This window comes from Littorina saxatilis, linkage group LG4 (genome assembly GCF_037325665.1).
Source record: "Littorina saxatilis isolate snail1 linkage group LG4, US_GU_Lsax_2.0, whole genome shotgun sequence".
Taxonomy (NCBI): Eukaryota; Metazoa; Mollusca; class Gastropoda; order Littorinimorpha; family Littorinidae; genus Littorina; species Littorina saxatilis.
Genome location: NC_090248.1, coordinates 31,579,038 through 31,597,430, shown reverse-complemented (window position 1 = coordinate 31,597,430; position 18,393 = coordinate 31,579,038). Strand labels below are relative to the sequence as shown.

General features: G+C 39.8%; 2 protein-coding genes across 4 annotated transcripts in view; one reads left to right on the top strand and one right to left on the bottom strand.

The window, feature by feature from the left end:
* Positions 1-5,097: 5,097 nt before the first annotated feature.
* Positions 5,098-10,106, bottom strand: LOC138964493 (DNA polymerase delta subunit 4-like). The gene is made up of 4 exons (XM_070336467.1): positions 9,724-10,106; positions 8,907-9,011; positions 7,118-7,229; positions 5,098-6,726 (listed from the first exon to the last, which is right to left on the bottom strand). The coding sequence occupies exons 1-4, from the start codon at positions 9,788-9,790 to the stop codon at positions 6,702-6,704; spliced, it is 309 nt and encodes a 102-aa protein (XP_070192568.1). The 5' UTR covers positions 9,791-10,106; the 3' UTR covers positions 5,098-6,701.
* A 1,172-nt stretch (positions 10,107-11,278) lies between these two features.
* LOC138964492 (serine/threonine-protein kinase A-Raf-like) overlaps positions 11,279-18,393 on the top strand; it is a 30,122-nt gene continuing 23,007 nt past the window's right edge. For 2 of the 3 annotated variants that reach the window (XM_070336466.1, XM_070336464.1), the window contains exons 1-4: positions 11,279-11,383; positions 13,299-13,349; positions 15,517-15,618; positions 17,088-17,348. In XM_070336466.1, the coding sequence (XP_070192567.1) occupies positions 11,288-11,383; positions 13,299-13,349; positions 15,517-15,618; positions 17,088-17,348 (510 nt within the window). In that variant the 5' untranslated portion in view covers positions 11,279-11,287. The remainder of the gene's footprint in view (positions 11,384-13,298; positions 13,350-15,516; positions 15,619-17,087; positions 17,349-18,393) is intronic. The other variant, XM_070336465.1, reaches the window with a different exon arrangement.

Here is an 18,393-nt window from a genome sequence, read left to right as displayed (position 1 = left end):
AATCTGGGTCAACTGCTGCAATGGCTCCAGCAGGAGTGGAATGGAGTTCCCAGAGCATTCATATGCAACCTGATCCACTCCATGCGCCAACGATGTGTTGAATGCCTGGCACACAACGGAGGGCACACGCGTTATTGACACTGATTCACATTGTTGTGAATTCCATTTTCGAGGGTTGTCACGTTTGACACACTCTAGCTAAATTGTCGCTGCCGCGTTCGATCTTTGCTTTGTTTGTCATTACTCCTTGGTTGTTCAATTATATAATTTTTTTAAAAATGAAAGAATTCGGTCTTGTCTGTTTTGTGTGGCGTGCTTGTAAAAAAGTGATCCTTAACTTTTTTTGAAGAGTGTATGTAGAAGAACAATCATGGGTCTTCTGGCCTGAAATCAACCCCAAAAGGCACTGGCATGGGAGACGATCTTAAACAATTACGTATTACGGTAAGAGAAATAAGTTGCTTCCCTTTGTTCAAATTCTCGGGCCCGTGCAAGGAACACAAATACCGTAAGGTTACATTTTATCTTCACAAGAAAGAATCATCCCCTGTCTCAAAAAGAATTTTTTTTTTAATGGGCATTCTTGTTATGGCGATGGTTTCAAGGAAGAGTAACAGATCCAGTGTCATTCAACTAGGAAAAAAACACCCATGAACCTTAAAATGATACAACGTTTCGGCTCGTGTCATCAATAGGATGTTACAAAAATTATGTGTGTGTGTGTGTGTTTGTGTATGGGTGTGTGTGCTTGTGTGTGTTTGTCTGTGTGTGCCGTGCGCGACTGTGTGTGTGTGTGTGTGTGTGTGTGTGTGTTTGGTTCGCACAGTGTGTGTGTGTATGTGTGTGTGTGTACGTACGTGCGTGTGTGTGTGTGTGTGTGTGTGTGTGTGTGTGTGTACCCCCGTTTCCACAGGTTTGGTTGCCTAAATCACCATAAGGCAACCATCCACACGTGGATGGCAACCTAAACTCTGGATGGCAACCTAATTGTGTGGATGGTCGCTTCATTTAACACCGTTAAATTGACTTTTTTGACGGAAAGAATGTCATAACAATGTTCAAAATGACATTCTTTCCGTCCTCTATAGGCGACGAAATAGGTCAAATTTTGTGCATTTTTTAGTGCAAAATTCTTCGATGCCGGAGCGAGTACTGCACCCAGTGCTGTTGTAGTGCAAGTGCACTAGAAAGGCACTACACCCAGTGCCGCCTCTTAGGTAACCATCCACACTTTAGGTATGTGTGTGTGTGTGTGTGTGTGTGTGTGTGCGTGCTTGAGTGTGTTTAGGAACACATTTTTGCGTGTGTTTTGGTTCTGTTTTTTAGCAAGGTAGTGCAATTTGTTTTACAACACATAATTATTTGAACATGACTAAAATACACCATCAATGTGTGTGTGTAAGCCCCCACACACACATACAAACACACGCAAGCCAGCACACACACACACACACACACACACAACAAGGATAATACCTTAGTGTTTAATGAGGGCCCCAAAGGGGGGGTATCATCACGATCACGGGAAGGGAAATTTTAGCTTTCACGATCACAGTTACCTTGATTTTTGTTTTCACGATCACGAACACCAGTGGCAAATCACGGTCACGGTAAAAGTTGCAGGTACAGAAAGCACGTGTCAAAGCAAACACAACCACACAGTAATTCGCTCCTCTGGATCTATTGTTTATTCAACACAGTGACAACTGTTGCACTTTTTTATTATTTTTTTTAATTCTCTTTCATACACACATAGAAATACATATCGATTCATGATTTGTAATCAGTAACAAGGATGTTGTTTTCATTGTTTTTTCTCTCGCTCTTTCTCATACAAACACTCACAGGAATATACACTCCAGGGGCGGAGCATCGTCGCGATATAACCTTCGTGGTTGAAAACGACGTTAAACACCAAATAAAGAAAGAAAGGGGCGGAGCAGTTAAGCCAGAGGGGGTGGGGGGGGGGTTACAACCTGGGGTCCAGGGGTAGACCCCTTGTGGGGGACATGGGCCCCGTTGGGGGGTCTGGGGGGCTTAGCCCCCCAGAAGCTGAAGAGTTTTAGCTCTTTTATGAACAATTTATGGCTTATCCTTGATTTTAAACATGATCAACTGGTGTCAGCAGCCACTCATTATTTCTTTTAAAGTTAGTGTTTATTTATTATTTTTTTTTTTACAGCCGGGGGGGGGGGGGGGTTCCGGAACCCCTGTAACCTCCCCCCCCTAATCCGCCCCTGCACTCATACACATTCAACTCCCACACCCTCACTCACACACATGAATATATACTTGCACAATTTCACATTTTCAGAGTTAAATCTTTTAAACCCATTTTCTCAAAAACTGTGTGTATTGGGTGGATTGAAATTAAAGTACATGTATGTGTGATGGTAGAGTCTATAATAACAAAACATGACTTTGATCGACTTTGACATGAGGATCAAGTGACCGAAACTGGCACGTCTCCCCGCCATAGTTCCTGAATTTAACCCATTGTTGATAAGTTTACAGGCGATAAAATAAATCCAAGCTTAATGCAAAGAATTAAGCGACAATTAGAATCTATGCCAAGCGTGTCCACGTTGCTGGGATGAAAAACACATTTCTAGTTTCGGTTTTGGCTACACGCAGACTCGATCAGACTCGAGCCAGTCGAGGTCACACTGAGCGAGTGACAGCCGGACGTGGCAATGTCGACAATGTCAATGATCTCAATCAAACTCAAAGATCTTGAACAAATTTCAAGATCTTTGCCTACATTCAGAACAGTCATAGAGCAACATAGACAGGGCCGGACTAGGGAGGGGGGGGGGGGGGTACAGGGGTTGCGCACCCCCCCACCCCCCTGGCTTAAGCATGTACCTCCCAAACGCTTTTTTTTTGTGGGGGAGGAAGGGGGGGGTTGCATCTGGATCATCATGAAATCCGAGGAGAAATCGCACCTCTCACCCCCTTTCGAAAGACATTTTTCTTCAACGATTTTTGTGATGAAAAGTATGAGTCCTTACAATCTCAATTCTTCTTCATTGCCCATACAGCTTAAGAATAAGAATAAGAATAAGAATACTTTATTATCTCATAGAGAAATTGCTGTCGAATTTACCTTTTTCGTTCAAGGAGAGGCTTCCTTTCCCTCCAGAAACATCAAAAACCGTTCAGCTTTAAGGGGGCAACCCCACCAAGGGGCTTTGCCCCCTGGACTCGCATCTGTAACCCCTCCCCCTAGTACTTACCTAGTCCGGCCCTGATAGATCAACATACCTTGACATTTCGTCTTCGGGAAGACGGACCCGTAGCCTGACCTTTCCACCAAGGAAGGCATTCTCGCCGCCTGCTTTGGTCTGGCTTGAATCCACAAAATATAACAGAAGTTCGATGACAGTACCGCTGCACGCCATTTTTGATCTTCGAATTCCAATTTTACTGAATGCACTCAAAACTTTAGCACGAAGCCCTTCCATTGGATGAAGTTTGGCAGACTGTTTTAATTCGTCTTCTGATTCGATCTCTTTTTTGTGTGATTGGTTCTCTTACAGGGAAGCAATCGCTGTCAAAATCATATTTCTGAATGTGTTGTTGCTTCCCTTCAATCGGGATTGGCTCCTTGACGAATAGAGGATCATTGAGTGATAGAGCTGTGAAAAATGTACGTTGAAAATAAAATGCTTTGCAATAATGCCCATCACGATCACGAAAACAAATGACGATCACGATCACGAGACTTGATTTTTTTGTCATCACGGATCACGGGCAAAGTCCCATCACGATCACAGAAATGGAAATTTTGGCAATCACGGTCACAGAAAGGTCAAAAAACGCCAATCACGATCACGATTTTAAACCCTTTGGGGCCCTCTTTAATGGTCTTGGAATTCACAGCAGGAAAAGAAAAACACATCTGCAGGAAAAGAATATTAGCATGTATGATTCATGTTTTAAAATAAATCCATAGGGTAGCAAAAAACACACATCAAAACAAACTGCATATACATTTCATCCGAGGATAAATCAAATGAATCACATATACATAAATAAAGTCTCACATATATACATTAACAAAATTTAAAACACACACACACACACAAGTAGTTAAGTCCACCAAAAAAATAGTTTTTCGCAAATAAGTCAAGTAAACAGATAACAACAATATACAGTGCACCTGCCCTTGAAAACTGGTGCCTTCGTTTTCCTGCACAGTGGTACCTTTCGTGATTGGACACCCTGACAAGCCAGTCAGTGAGTCTAGAGAGTGCCTTAAATGCAAGTGCCCTGGGCTGACACAGGTCAACTTGATGTGCAGACTCAGGGACGGTATCCATGTCCCATGCCTATGTCACCTCTGACACGTATAATACCTTGGTCATTCTGCCATTAGTGCAGGTGGCTGATTACACCTAATCACGCACACACCTGGGAAGTGCGATGCTGTTTCTGCTAGCTTTTCACTGGGAGGAAGCGACCTGAATTTTCCAGCGATGGGATAATAAAGTAATGAAAATGAAAAAGAACAAGAAATAGTTTTTTTTAAGAGCTGTATGGAAACTCCTGTGCACCAGCTCCAGACATTACAACAGTTCAAAGTGGTTTCCTGCGATGAAAGGACACCCTTTGGATCAAAAGTGTCCTTTTAATGCAGGCGGCTTTACACAACAGGTACATTTTTGTCAAGGTAATATATCTAGACAAAAGGACAACAGAAAGCGTCCTTTCATGGGAGGTGTCCTATCTTCAGAGGGACCTCATATTGTAGGCACCACTGTATTCCCTGTCAGAACAGAGCTAAATTGGCAGGAAAAATGAATCCACATTAACAGTGATACCTGTGACGAGAGACATTGCAGGTGTTTTTGTCATAACAAATACACTTTAGTGAAGAAAAACCAACAAGAAATGTAAGTTTAAAGTCTGTGTCATTTTATACAAAACCAAAGATTCACAAGTACGTCGAACTAAGTCTTTGAAGTGGATGGACACACATATACAAATAATGAATACTTTTAACATATATATATGACCGTTTTTACCCCGCCATTTAGGCAGCCATACGCCACTTTCAGTGGAAGCATGCTTGGTATTTTTGTGTTTCTATAATTATATCCAACCAAACTCTGACATGGATTACATGATCTTTTTCGTGCACACTCAGTCTTGTGCTTTCGTGTACACACAGAGGGGGATAAGGCACTGGCACCAGCAGGTCTGCACATAAGATATGACCTGGGAGATCAGAAAAGTCTCCACCCTTAAACTAACCGGCGCAGCTGGGATTCGAACCCACGACCTTCCGCTTGAGAGACCGGTGTCTTATTCACTAGGCCACTGCGCATGTCTAACTGTTCTTTTAATGCTTTCGGTGCCACTGTCCTTTTTTACAGTGCAACTGTCCTGTGTTTTTACAGTACATGTATGCTCAAATCAGAGATTCCTTTTCCTGGAGGTTTTAATATTTTTTAAAAACTGAGACCTCACTTTGTGGTCTTGCTGTTACAATATCATGATCTGTGCCGATTTGACTGGAAAAGAAAGTGATGCAAACAAGAATGGCTTGATCGTTGTGGTTTAGTTAATGCTTTAAGGTGCAGGAAAATTACTAGCTGAATCACTAAGTGAACCATCAATTATTTTTGGCATATTTTCGCAAAACTATGGTGTGCGCCTTCAGATCAATATCTGATACAATCGTGTAAATCACTTAAAAGTAGTAAACTCTCTATTGTAGTAGGCCTATACCTGAAGTTTGCACAAAACCATTGAATCGTGTTCTATGTGTAACTTTGCGCTGTCAAATGATTTAGTCAAAAGAAAGTTTTGCCAAAAGAGATAAAATATACATTCAATTCTACATGATTCAAGGACATATTTCGATCTGCTTTTCCAAAACAGAAGACTCCAAACAGAAACTCATCAATAAAGCTACATAATTATATCACAATATATGTAAAACAGGAGGTCTGCACAAGTGCAAAATCTAATGTTGGATAAAAGCATGCACAAAAATATATCTGGAGGAAACGCACACGCACACGCACACACACACACATGCACACCATACAGATCAGAACAGATTTGAGCTTTTCTTGTAAAATGTAACTACTCATGAAACAAATTATTGCACATCTCCATTATTATGGCAACCAATACAATTATGCAAAATCCCTCCTTGCTCTCTTTTCTTTTCATGTTTGTTTTTTTGTGATGCCTCTTACACAATACAACCTCTCTGGATTTCTACGAATATATATGCAGATGTTCTTGGTACTTATTTAAATACAGAGCCAACAAAATTGGATGGCACTACACTTATATTTCGGTAAAAATGTAGTAATTTGAAGATTGCCTGCATTAAATTTTAAAAAATACAATGCAAAAAAATCTGGTACATCATTAATACTCTTAAACACCCTTGTAGGAAATGAACAACATCCTATTTGGCCATAAGCAAATTAAGAAACATAAGCATGAAACGGCCATTAATTGCTGCTCTGGGGGCAGTTATATCATGTAACACTTGGGATTCCTTCCCAGAAATACTGTGGTTTCTCAGCTCTCATGAAAACGATTCTCACTTGCTCTACATCGTATGGGCATCATCACCATACAAAGGGCCACAACTTTCCAACAGCACACAGCAATAGTTGCCCCTTTATACGCTTTGGTTGATTTCTAAAAAATCCTCGCACTTGCTTGCTCACCGCAGATCAGATGTTGTAATCTTTCCACAAACTGAAACAAATAAAACAACCCTTATAAAGGTTTGTAATATAAAATGTAATCCTTTTCTTCTCACAAACACTCGTACACACACACACAAATAGACACTGCATTAACCACTTCCTCCTCTGCCTCCTCCCAAAGCAGGGAACATGCACTCGCACAAACACACAGATAGACACACACACACACACACACACACACACGAACACATGTGTACACACAGGTACACACGCATACACACAAACGAGCATAGACATCTATATATGTACACATGCACACACACACTCACTCTCTCAGACTATCTCTTTCTCTCTCCGTCTGTCTGTCTCTTTCGGTGCATCCTCCCTCCCTCCTTCCCTCCCTCAGCTCAACACTAATCTGGACAGTGTGCAGTATTTACCTCTGTGTGTAGTTTTCATCATTGGAGTGTTTGAGCAGGATCTCTTTGACTTTCATGGGTGGCTTCAGATCATGCTTTTCAGCTCTCTGCCATCTTTCCAGGCGAGTGATGCCTGGTGATGGTAAGCAGGCAGTGCAACTTGAGAATTAGACATTTGATAAAGTGAGAATTAAGCTAAGTTCTCTACAAAGCGACACATTTACTGATTTAGAAATGTGTCGTTACAAACATTATGTCCATGTTGTTGTGATGTATATATTACTATCGCGGGGTGAATCGCGAGACAGAGACAGACAGCGTGGCGGTTCGCCGTCTTAGAGCACGTGTTGAACATTTTCATCCACCAGTTTGTTCCCACTCAAAGGAAGGCAAGAACATACAGAGAGACAAAAGCCGCCAGACCCCATCACAAACAGAACTCTACAATCCACAGGTGTTGCCTGGCGAGCTAGCTATAAATAGCTCACAACTTCTAAGGCGAACAACTCTGCAGAGTCTGCTGTGAAGGGCGACGGTAGTCTCCCTGTCACACTCGACCCCCTTTGAATGAACTTTAGTTCCGAACCATGGACCCGCCAAGCTTAGGTCCCTCCCAGGTTGGTGGAATGGGAACAGCACGGAAATGATTCAGTGGCCATAATGCCATTCCTGAACATTTCATGTTGAGTCCCATCGCTGTCGACGACGCCAAATGTAACTGAGTGCCGACACACCACAATCACCTTTGAAGGCAAAATCCACTCAAATGGGATTGAGAATTTTAGAGCTTATTTCTATGCCCTATATTATCTGTTATGGCTTCTCAAAGGCCAGTACAGACAGACAAAAGCCGCCAGACCCCATCACAAACAGAACTCTACAATCCACAGATATTGCCTCCACACACACACACACACACACACACACACACACACACACACACACACACACACACATACACACACACACACAGACACAGAAGCCGTATATATCTATCTACATCTATAAATATATAGAGATAGATGACAGTGGATTTTTTGATAAATAGATTTGACCTTTGCACTTTTACAGTGAGGACAACTTACGGGTACATGCAAGGAAAGCCCACAACTTCTAAGGCGAACAACTCTGCAGAGTCTGCTGTGAAGGGCAACGGTAGTCTCCCTGTCACACTCGACCCCCTTTGAATGAACTTTGTCCCCAAAGTTCCGAACCATGGACCCGCCAAGCTTAGGTCCCTCCCAGGTTGGTGGAATGGGAACAGCACGAAAATGATTCAGTGGCCTGAACATTTCATGTCGAGTCCCATCCCTGTCGATGACGCCAAATGTAACCGAGTGCCGAAACACCACAATCACCTTTGAAGGCGAAGTCCACTCAAACGGGATTGAGAATTTTAGAGCTTATTTCTAAGCCCTATAATAACTGTTATGGCTTCTCAAAGGAAGGCCCGAACATACAGACACACCAAAGCCGCCAGACCACATCACAAACAAAACTCTACAATCCACAGGTGTTGCCCACACACACACACACACACACACACACACACACACACACACAGAGAAGCCGTATATATATATGTATATCTATATCTATAAATATATAGAGATAGATGACAGTGTATTTTTCGCGTGGCTATAAATTGATTCGACACACAGACACACAGACACAAGATAGATGAGTGTGTGAGATATATTACACATGGGGATAGTAAAGCAAACTGTACAATATGACTGAATAATGAATCAAAGCTTATAAGAAAAATCAAATTCAATAAAGAAATTTTCCCTTAACAATTTTTGCATACCAATGCAGGGTCCATAGTCAAGGCAAAGATCAAACTGTTTGAGAGTTTCAATCTCGGGATTTTTGTCTGGCAGAAGATGGGAGCTACTGGAAGGAACTGCATCATCTGAAACAACACATTTTTAACTTAGAATGTTAGTTTAAACAGTGTAACCCCCCTTTTAATAGCACCAAAAATCAGAGAAAATGTGGTATTTAAATTGAGGAAACTAGTCTTATAAGTGATGGAAATACACTTAGACGTTTTTTTTAACAGAAACTCCAAGAGAGTAATAACGGTCTCAAAATATGTCCCAATTATAGGGACACCCTATCCTAACACATACAAACCATGAATATTGATCAATACATTCTGGTGAATGCTATCAAGATTTTTTTTAAAATTTGTTGTCAGTGCAAGTCCAATGATAATACAATTACAAGTAAAAAAAAAGTGTGTGTGTGTCAGACATGAAAGTGGCGAGTATTGTACTCGCAATGGCGAGTAGAAACATGTAACTGGCAAGTAGAAATGTTCGTCTACTCGCCAAATGCGAGTAAAGTTGCTGAAACAAATTGTTTGTTGGGCTAGTAAAATGTGCTCTCTGGCTAGTAAATTTCAAAATCACTAGCCAAAGGCCAATACACCATTTTTTGGACTTTCAGGGCTGTGTGTGTGTGTTTGTGTGTGTGTATGTGTGTGTGTGTACTGTGTGTGTGTGTGCATGTGTGTGTGTCACTCTGTGTATGTGTGTGTGTGTCACTCTGTGTGTGTGTGTGTGTGAGAGAGAGAAAGAAAGAGAAAAAAAAGAGAGAGAGAGAAAGAGAGAGCAAAGCACCTTTCGTCACTGCTGGCTTTGGTCGCTTTTTAGCTTGTTTATAACTGTCGCTGATCTTTCTAGACATTTCTTTGGTGATTGTAACGGTAAAAATTCAAGACACAGTTCTTAAATGTTACCACTGATTCGCGCTCAGACTATCCAGCTAAAACAACCCTGTGTAGCTTTGGAGTTAGTTTTTATGTATGAACATGGGCCCTCACTGATCTGCTGAGCGTTGCAGACACGTAGCCACACGATTAAATTGTCATGCACCTCATGCGAGTCAAGTTACGAAAAACCAAGCCCATTAACATTGCGAAGATCCCGAAATAGACATGATACAACTTGTATCCCAGACAGAGATATTGCGCAACAGCGCGAGTGGAAGGAACTAAAATGCTGAGGCCATCAAAACAAAAAGTACCTGAAGCTGACTTGGCAATGCCGTTTAAGGACTTCTTCCGTTTGAGGATTGCAGTCCGTTTGGGGTTTCTCTTGTTCATTGCTCTTGGTCGGATCATAGTCTAGATACAGTTACTTATGTCCTTGGTTTAATCGAGGGTATGACACACAGTTCATTGTGGTGCACACACATCATGCAGTTTAGAATATCTCGTTTGTATAATCGAGATCAAAACCAGGCGTTGTACTCAGTATACTGGCAATTAACTGGTGCTATGAAGACTTAAAAAAAGAAATAGAAAACAAAGGAAAGCACAGAAAAAAGAGGAATCAATTGATAGTTTGTTTCTTATCAAATCACCCCTACTGACATCAGGGCAAAAAATCAGAAAGAAAGACAGAAAGAAAGACAGAAAAAAGACGTACAGAAATTATCCCTTGAACTGAAGCAGATCGCAGATCGCAGATGTCATCATAATAGTTTCTGTTAGTATTATACATGTTTTGTTCTCGGTGGTGTTGCAGTACGTGTGTGTGTCAATGTGTGTGTGTGTGTGTGTGTGTGTGTGTGTGTCACGTACGTGCAGCATATGTGTGTGTGTGAGTGTGTGTGTGTGAGTGTGCAGTGTGTGTGTGTGTGTGTGCTTTATAGGTGCGTGTGTACTTCTTCTTCTTCCATATTGTGACCACGGTCATTTAGGCTGACCATTATGTCACATTGTGGAGGGTTGCAGATTCCAAAGAGTGGGGAAAAAAAAAGAAATAGAAAACAAAGGAAAGCACAGAATAAAAGAGGACTCATACTCAAGGTGTCTTTTGAAGATGACTGTTGAGCAATCTTCCCGTTGCCTCAAACCGAACATAGCCGTTTGGCTGCCTGCCTTGGCACATTATCAACCGGCAAAATCGCTGCAAGGTTTGGCGTTATAGTTTATTCGCAGATGTGTCTGTGCAACAAAACACCGCGCGGACAAATAAAACACAATAGCTAGAGAGATTCGTTTTCTCCAGGCAGCATCTAAATAGCAACTGCATGATCAGGAATTCTTTAAATAGTGCTGCAATCGATTGGATCGGAATCTATTCCTGGCAGAGCTCGAGTTCTTCTGCTACCATCCAAGTATCGCGAGACTTTGGGATAATTTAGGAGGTCACGTGACCACCCATCAAAGTAGGTAATATGGCGGTGGTTAGCAGTATGAACGGAGACATACCTAATTTTGCCATGGGGCCTAGAGGAGAAAAACCCTATGTTACTGGTAATCTTCAAGAGGAGGTACGTATTGTATTCTTGTTATTTTCAATAGCGTATCTGTTGTTTATGTGCGTTTTCATGTTCGAAGGCAGAAGGCGACAACTCAACTGCGATTTGGTTGACGATCATTTGTGTCTGCAAGAAGCCAAAATAATGTCAGAATTTCATTAACTTTTGCATTTTGTTGATTTTGTGAATTATTCTTGCAGATTATTATGAATCATTTGATCATGCCAATATTCTGAACTCGGGACAACAGTCTCATTTGGTAATTGACCACTTTCTGCATTGAGTGAAAGTCATCATTGACTTAGCCCTCAAATTAAAAATAAAGTCTGTTTTTATTGGCAGAGCTTTGACATTTTTATGAATTTGGTTGATACGTATACTTTTAAAAAATACTGACATTATCTTGTGGTTGATTTTGGTATATTTGTGGCCATAATTTGCATGTCTCATAGCCCGTTCTTGGTCGGACTGCAGGAATTGTCTTCGGCCAATTTCTTAATCTTAAAGATGAATTCACTAACAATAACACAGTTACAGTTACTGTGCAGACAACATCAAAATTGAATCTTGGTACTGCTCACTGAGTCACCGACTGTGACTTTCACTCCATACATTTCGTGCAGGTTCATTCTTCTCCATTCCAATCAAGAAATATGATGTTATACAGGAAGGGCCAAATCTCAAGAATTATATTTTAAACTCTCCAGCCGGGCGAGTAACTGCAAGAAGGTTGCTAGCCCGTCAAACATTTCAATAGCCTGTTAGTGTTACATACCATACACAGAAATTATGACACAGTGATAGTATGAATGACTGGCATGTTTATATAACAAGAAAAAATGGCGGCGATAGAAGAAGTGATACGATCAACAACTGGGCTGCGATCAACAACTGGGCTGCGGTCAGCAATTAATAGTCTTTCCCAGCTGGCATCTTGTCTGGCTTTTTGTTGTTGTTGTTGTAGGTACTATATTCTTGGTGCAAGTTGCACTCAAATTCAAACCGAGAGCAATCTATGTTTCGCTTAACTTAATATTTTCCAACTTGAGCGATCTTAACTGTTCCACTTCCAGTCAAAAAGGCGTCCTTTGACCTTTCTGTCTTTTTCTGTGTTCTTGGAAATCTTTTTATAAAACAGAACCCTTCATCGTCTCCCCAGGTCCTGATTTGGCCAATTATGGTCCGCTGGATCCGAAAAGCAACAGCTAACTAACTAACTATCATCTCCCCATCAAACTCCAACCACTTGCCAGTGGCAGTGTCCTTTGAATGGTCAATCTTTTCTGTTTCTCATACTGTTTGTTTTTCTCCTTCCTTTCGGCATCAGACTTATCAAGTTATTTTTTTATGCGGGCTCACCTGATGACTGACATGTGTCATCATTATGTGGCGTTGAAATCAGTAGCGAAAGTACAAACAGCCCAGCCGCAATGCGAATAAAATGCCGGAAGATTATTCGAGATAGGACTGGAGCCTCGCGCACTCGTTTACCCACAAGAACAACAAGGCGTCATTTTTGCACATAACAGAAGTTACTGCATTGTAAAGTGTTTGAATGACTTTGAAACTCGATAGTATTGACCAGAATTTTTTCTGGCCATCCGGGCCAGCTGCTGTACTAAAGAGTAGGACACACTTTTGTGGTTACTATGATTGTCCTTATGTAATCAAGAAACCCCACAAAGGTTGTACCACAGTATTTATTTAGGTTAATTTAATTTGTAGGGGCTAATACAGTAGGCCATGAAGTCCATAAAACGTCCCATCAATATTTATGATCATTTTGTTTTATTTGGTTCTGCATAACTTATTCAGGATATATAATATTTGTATTCAATCCCTTCATCAAAATCGAATTTTAACATTTTGATATCTTCATTTTAAAACTGATTCTTGAAGGAGTTAATGTTTTGTGCTTTTTTAACAGATTGTGCAAGAGCGTTCCAAAGAGGTGCATGGGCAAGAGCGTTCCAAAGAGGTGCAGTTCTATTAATAAAAAACATTTTTTCTCAAATTGGTTTTACTAATACTATGCTCAATAAAAAATCTTATTAATATTCTTATATTCTTTCTGGTTTTGTCATATTCAGTGAAATATCTGAACATTCTTTCACATTTTAAATCGTCAACTTTATTTACAATCTTAAACATCTGAATTAAATCACCTCTTATTTCTCTAAGTCTTCTTAATTTCAGAGTTAGTAAGTCCAAAATATCAAGTCTCTCCATATGTCAAATCTTATAAATCCTTTGATAAGCGTGTTGCTCTCCTTTGTACCCCCTCCAGGGCAACTGTTAATCATTTCAAAAACGGACACCATATCAAATGTCCATATTCTAATTGTGGCCTAATTAAGGATTTATAAAATTGCAAATAATCAAAACTTCTTCTTATAATTATAATACCAATCATTTTAACCACCTTATGCATTCTAATATTAAATGAATATAAAATTTCAAGTTATTGTCAAATGTCACTTCAAGTCCAAGGTCTTTTTCTGTTGGAGATGCCTCTAGGGTTAAAATGTCTGCTTTTCTAATATTAAACAATTTCTTTCCATGGTTTTTCTTGCCAGTATGCATCACTTTGCATTTCAACACATCAAAATACAAATTCGACATGTCTGACCATGCTTGTAATTTGTAAAATGTTACTGTTTTCTGTTGTATTATACATTTTTGTATCACTATCAGCAACTAGAAATTGCATCTAAATTCTAAACATTTTTTATAAAACTTTTACAAAGTACAGTTCAGAGTATACTGCCTTGGGGGATACCACTTAATACATGCAGTCTGGGACAGCTTATCTCCCACTCTTATTATCTGAGCTCTACGCTTTAACAAGTCTTGTAATCATATCAAATCATTGACTTTACCTGTAGTACCATAGACCTCTAGTTTGATTAATAAACGTTCATGAGGGACAGAATCAAAACAAAATCTTTCTTAAAATCAAGGTAAATCACATCTATACATCATTACATGTTTCTTGGCATCAATTAATTTAGTAAAATCATCCATAACTTCTATTAATAGCTTGGTCATAGGCTCATACATGATCAATGTTTTCTTAACCTATGCTGTCATTGTGTCAAGTAATTAACGATCCCATCACGTATGATGGGTTTGATCAACTTGCAAATAATGCATGTTATTCATATTGTTATTGTTAAACTAACTGGTCGGTAATTTCCTGGCTCTGAATTTTTTCCGTTCATAAATATAGCGGTCACTTCGGCACATTTCCATTCACTTATGTTGGTAAACTTCCCGACGAGATCTGTAGGAATTGCTTATCTGCGTTGTGTTTGACATACGTTAACTCGCCGTGATTTACTTTTACTTTAGTAGTTTTACTTGCAAGCTAGACTTTCTGCTCGTTACCAAATGCTTTAATACTAGTTCAGAAAAAAACAGCTTCTAAAGTTCCATTGCATTCCTTTTCAGCATATTACATGGAAATTGAACTCACTATTTACCCGTTGCAAATTTAGGATAATTCTTACCCTACCAACAGAAAGGACATGATTGAGTCTCGTAGACTGAATCACTGTTGCAATTTGTAAACACTATTTTAGTATTTATCAATATCAGTCATTTTCTTGCTGTGTAATTGCAAGACTGTGACAGTGTGATTTGCTGGGTGCTCATTTCAAAAGAGTAAAAACTTTTTTTTTTAAAGACTAAAATTAAAAATTAAGCATATCACTGTCGCAGATGACTTGAGAAAAAAACACCCAGGGTGAGGCCATAGTTGTTCCGATTCTGAATGCAATGAAAGTGCTCGAATGGAGAACTTTATAGTCTGCCGTACTTACTTTATGAAAGAAAGCAGATTTGCAATGTCTGATTCATTGAAATTTGAATGATTTCTCCTGTTGAAACTGAGAGTTCAGTTCCTTGGCTACCAGAAACAAAACTGGGGGCCCTAGTTTTGGTGAAGATAGTCTTCTAAATGGCTTGTGATGGTCAAAAGCTTGCCAAAGGTAAGCTGTTTAAAATTGCCAAAACTTTAACGGCCATTACTGCACATGTGCAGAAGAACATAAATCCGAACGGTGCAACATCCCTTAGCAATAACAATATAATTTTGTTTGTGCGGTTTGACGTTAAATAAGCTGTACACTTTTGGTTGTTCACAGATTGAAAACATCCAACGGGTGATCAAAGTAACCAGGAAGAAGCTGGAGGAAATGAATGAAGAGTTTGGGAAGCATCAGCATCCACCTTCCATCTACGTCCAGGTAAGTAGAACTTATGGTTTACAACATGTCATGGTCGAGTGATAAGTTTCTACAAATCAATTTATGGTGTTCAAACTTCAATTAGCATTGCCACATCGCCCAGCGTCAACTGAGGACACAGTGAAAAAGCACTTTTTTTTCACTTTGAGTTTGAGTGAAAAATAATTGGCATAATTGATGTTTGTGAGTCACATATTATGTATCAAATAAAAAAGGAATGAATAAAGAAATGATTCAAAAACAAAGTTTACTGTATGAAATTAATAAAAGATGTGTTTTGGAATATTTTGAGTGTAAAAGTGCGTGTTCGTCTTCACTGCCTCTCGCGGCCATTTTCGCGTCACTCTTAGCAGACGACCAGTTCATTTCAAACTGCTCGGAATACCGTCATTTTCATTGGAGGGCTGTGATATTTTGCAACCAATCGGAGAAAGCCCTACATCTTTCCCATACAAAAAAACGCGAACCACCGGAAGCTACATCTCCGTCAGCATGTCGGTGAATATTACTCGTGTGAGTTTCACTAACATTTGGTCTGAAAACTTCCATCGGCATACACGGTTAAAATGCAGTTTATAAAACATTAACTTCTGTTTCATTTAAGCCAAAAATCAAAAGAATCTAGCGAGAAATGACTTATTCCCAACGATTATGCTGCGCAAAACTGGACCCGAAAAATGCAAAACTCGGTCGATCAAAAGCCTGAAGAGGTTGCAATCTCGGCTCGCTCAAAGCAAAGTGATTCGAACTAAAATGACCATATCTCGAGACCTACTGCACCGATATAAATAAAACAAATTGCTATGTGCTCAGAATGTTTATCTCTTTAAAATTGTGTGTTTCTTGTCATTCAACCATTCATTTCAAAATTTCATGTCATTGCCACAGCAATCATGTAATTAGCTACTAGCTTTGTCCTCAAATGACGCCCAAAATTTCTCAACTAAAATGACCATATCTCGAGAACTACTGCACCGATATAAATAAAACAAATTGCTATGTGCTCAGAATTTTGATCTCTTTAAAATGGTGTGTTTCTTGTTATTCAACCATCAATTTCAAAATTTCATATATTATATGTCATTGCTACTTCAATGTGAGGATTGGTTTTAGAAATTAATTTGAACTTAAATAAAGGTACATGTACTTTATCATTGGGCTTGGCTGTTGTTTAGCAATCTTATCATCAACTGATACACTCATACAGTTGAAAAGTTTACTTTTTAAGTTCATTTTCTTTTGACTGTCTCATTGTAAAATTGTCTGTCTACTATAGAGACCATGAGGACACTGAGGTTACCACACTGCTACAAGTACAAGTGAATGTTCTGTTTTTTTGTCAATGCTTATATTTCCAGAAGCTAACCTTTCTTGTTTTTAAAAGCAGTTCTTCATTTTGGATTGTAATGTTAGCCATCTACCTGTTTCGAATTTCTAAAATTGTCAGCTGTACATTTTGGTCATTGTAGGAATATGAGGAACTTGCCAACAAAATCCACGAGTATCAGCTGCGTGAACAGCGGCTCCAGGAACAGATGTCCATGCGGGGGTCACCTCCCCCTTCCCCTCCCCCAAATCAGGAAGCTACTGAAGAACCGCAGATGCTGTCTCCTGGGCCCCCTTTGACCCCTAGCACTGGTCCTTCAACCATGAGGAGCCAACCAAGGTCGCCTCAGACTGTTCGCAATGCCCACGTCAAGGCCTACTTGCCCAATAGTCAAGTCACTTCAGTAAGTTCTTCGACTTTCAGTGTTTCGATGTCGTAGTGGAATTTTTGCATAACAAGATTCTTGGCGATTTTGATATTTTTGTGCTTTAGGCCAAGTACGTCATTCTTCATAAGAAATATTCTCATAGAAGTGATGGACATTACATGATTTGACATTCTTTTATCTTTCTTTCCAAGCCAGGTACAAATATAAAATTTATTTCAAAATAAATATCAGTTTTGGCCTTCTCCTGAAAAGCTGTCGGAAACGAGTTACGCCAAAATTCCATGACGACATCAATTTAGGTTGTACAGTCGAACCCACTTAAAACGAACACGCTAGTTACGAATTTTGACTTATAACGTATTAGTTTTAAGTTCCCAACTGAATACCTCTTTCTTCATGCTTAAAAAAAATGCTTGAAACGAATTCTTTGTAACGAATTTATGCTTATAACGAGCACTTTTTGGATTCCCAAGCATGCATAATGTCTGTAATTTACTCACGCTTATGACGAAATCTTTAAACTCGTCCCGAGATCGACATATCATGGGAATTTGAGAAGTTTGAATACATACATGTGTCAAAGTCTTCCCTTGCGTCGACTGCTTGAACCATTGCTCAACCGATCACTGAATAAAGTTAAACTGATTACACTGTACTCACAAAACAATTTCAAATTTAGAATCAAAGTGATTGATAGCTCAGACACTGAACATGAATGACTGACTGACGTTTATTTCCTTCGCGAATACCAAAAACGAAACATCAATGTTTTGAACGGAAGCCATTGCCAAAAAATATAGATGCCAGAGTGGTTTCCCTTGGACAAGGGAAACCACACTCTCAACGTTTGCGTTCGCCGGTTCGCGATAGTTTATCAGTCAGTCAGTGCTTTCGATTTGGATTTGAACATCATGTTGCAACCAACAAAAAAAACTAAATTGGCCAAGGTTTGCTACCCGTCGCCAAGGTAAGTGATTCCGGACAAATGATAGGAACACCGCGAATGTGGACAGTGTCAGTGTGTGTGTGTGTGACCAAAAACGTAACAACTGGATGAAAC

What these genes read in the sequence shown, in the direction of transcription:
- LOC138964493 (XM_070336467.1), bottom strand. Translation starts at nt 9,790, where the DNA reads ATGTCTAGAAAGATCAGCGACAGTTATAAACAAGCTAAAAAGCGACCA. An exon ending in TGACTATGGACCCTGCATTG is followed by an intron (nt 7,230 to 8,906) that starts GTATGCAAAAAT and finishes TACCATCACCAG; the next exon opens with GCATCACTCGCCTGGAAAGA. An exon ending in GATGAAAACTACACACAGAG is followed by an intron (nt 6,727 to 7,117) that starts GTAAATACTGCA and finishes TATTTGTTTCAG; the next exon opens with TTTGTGGAAAGATTACAACA.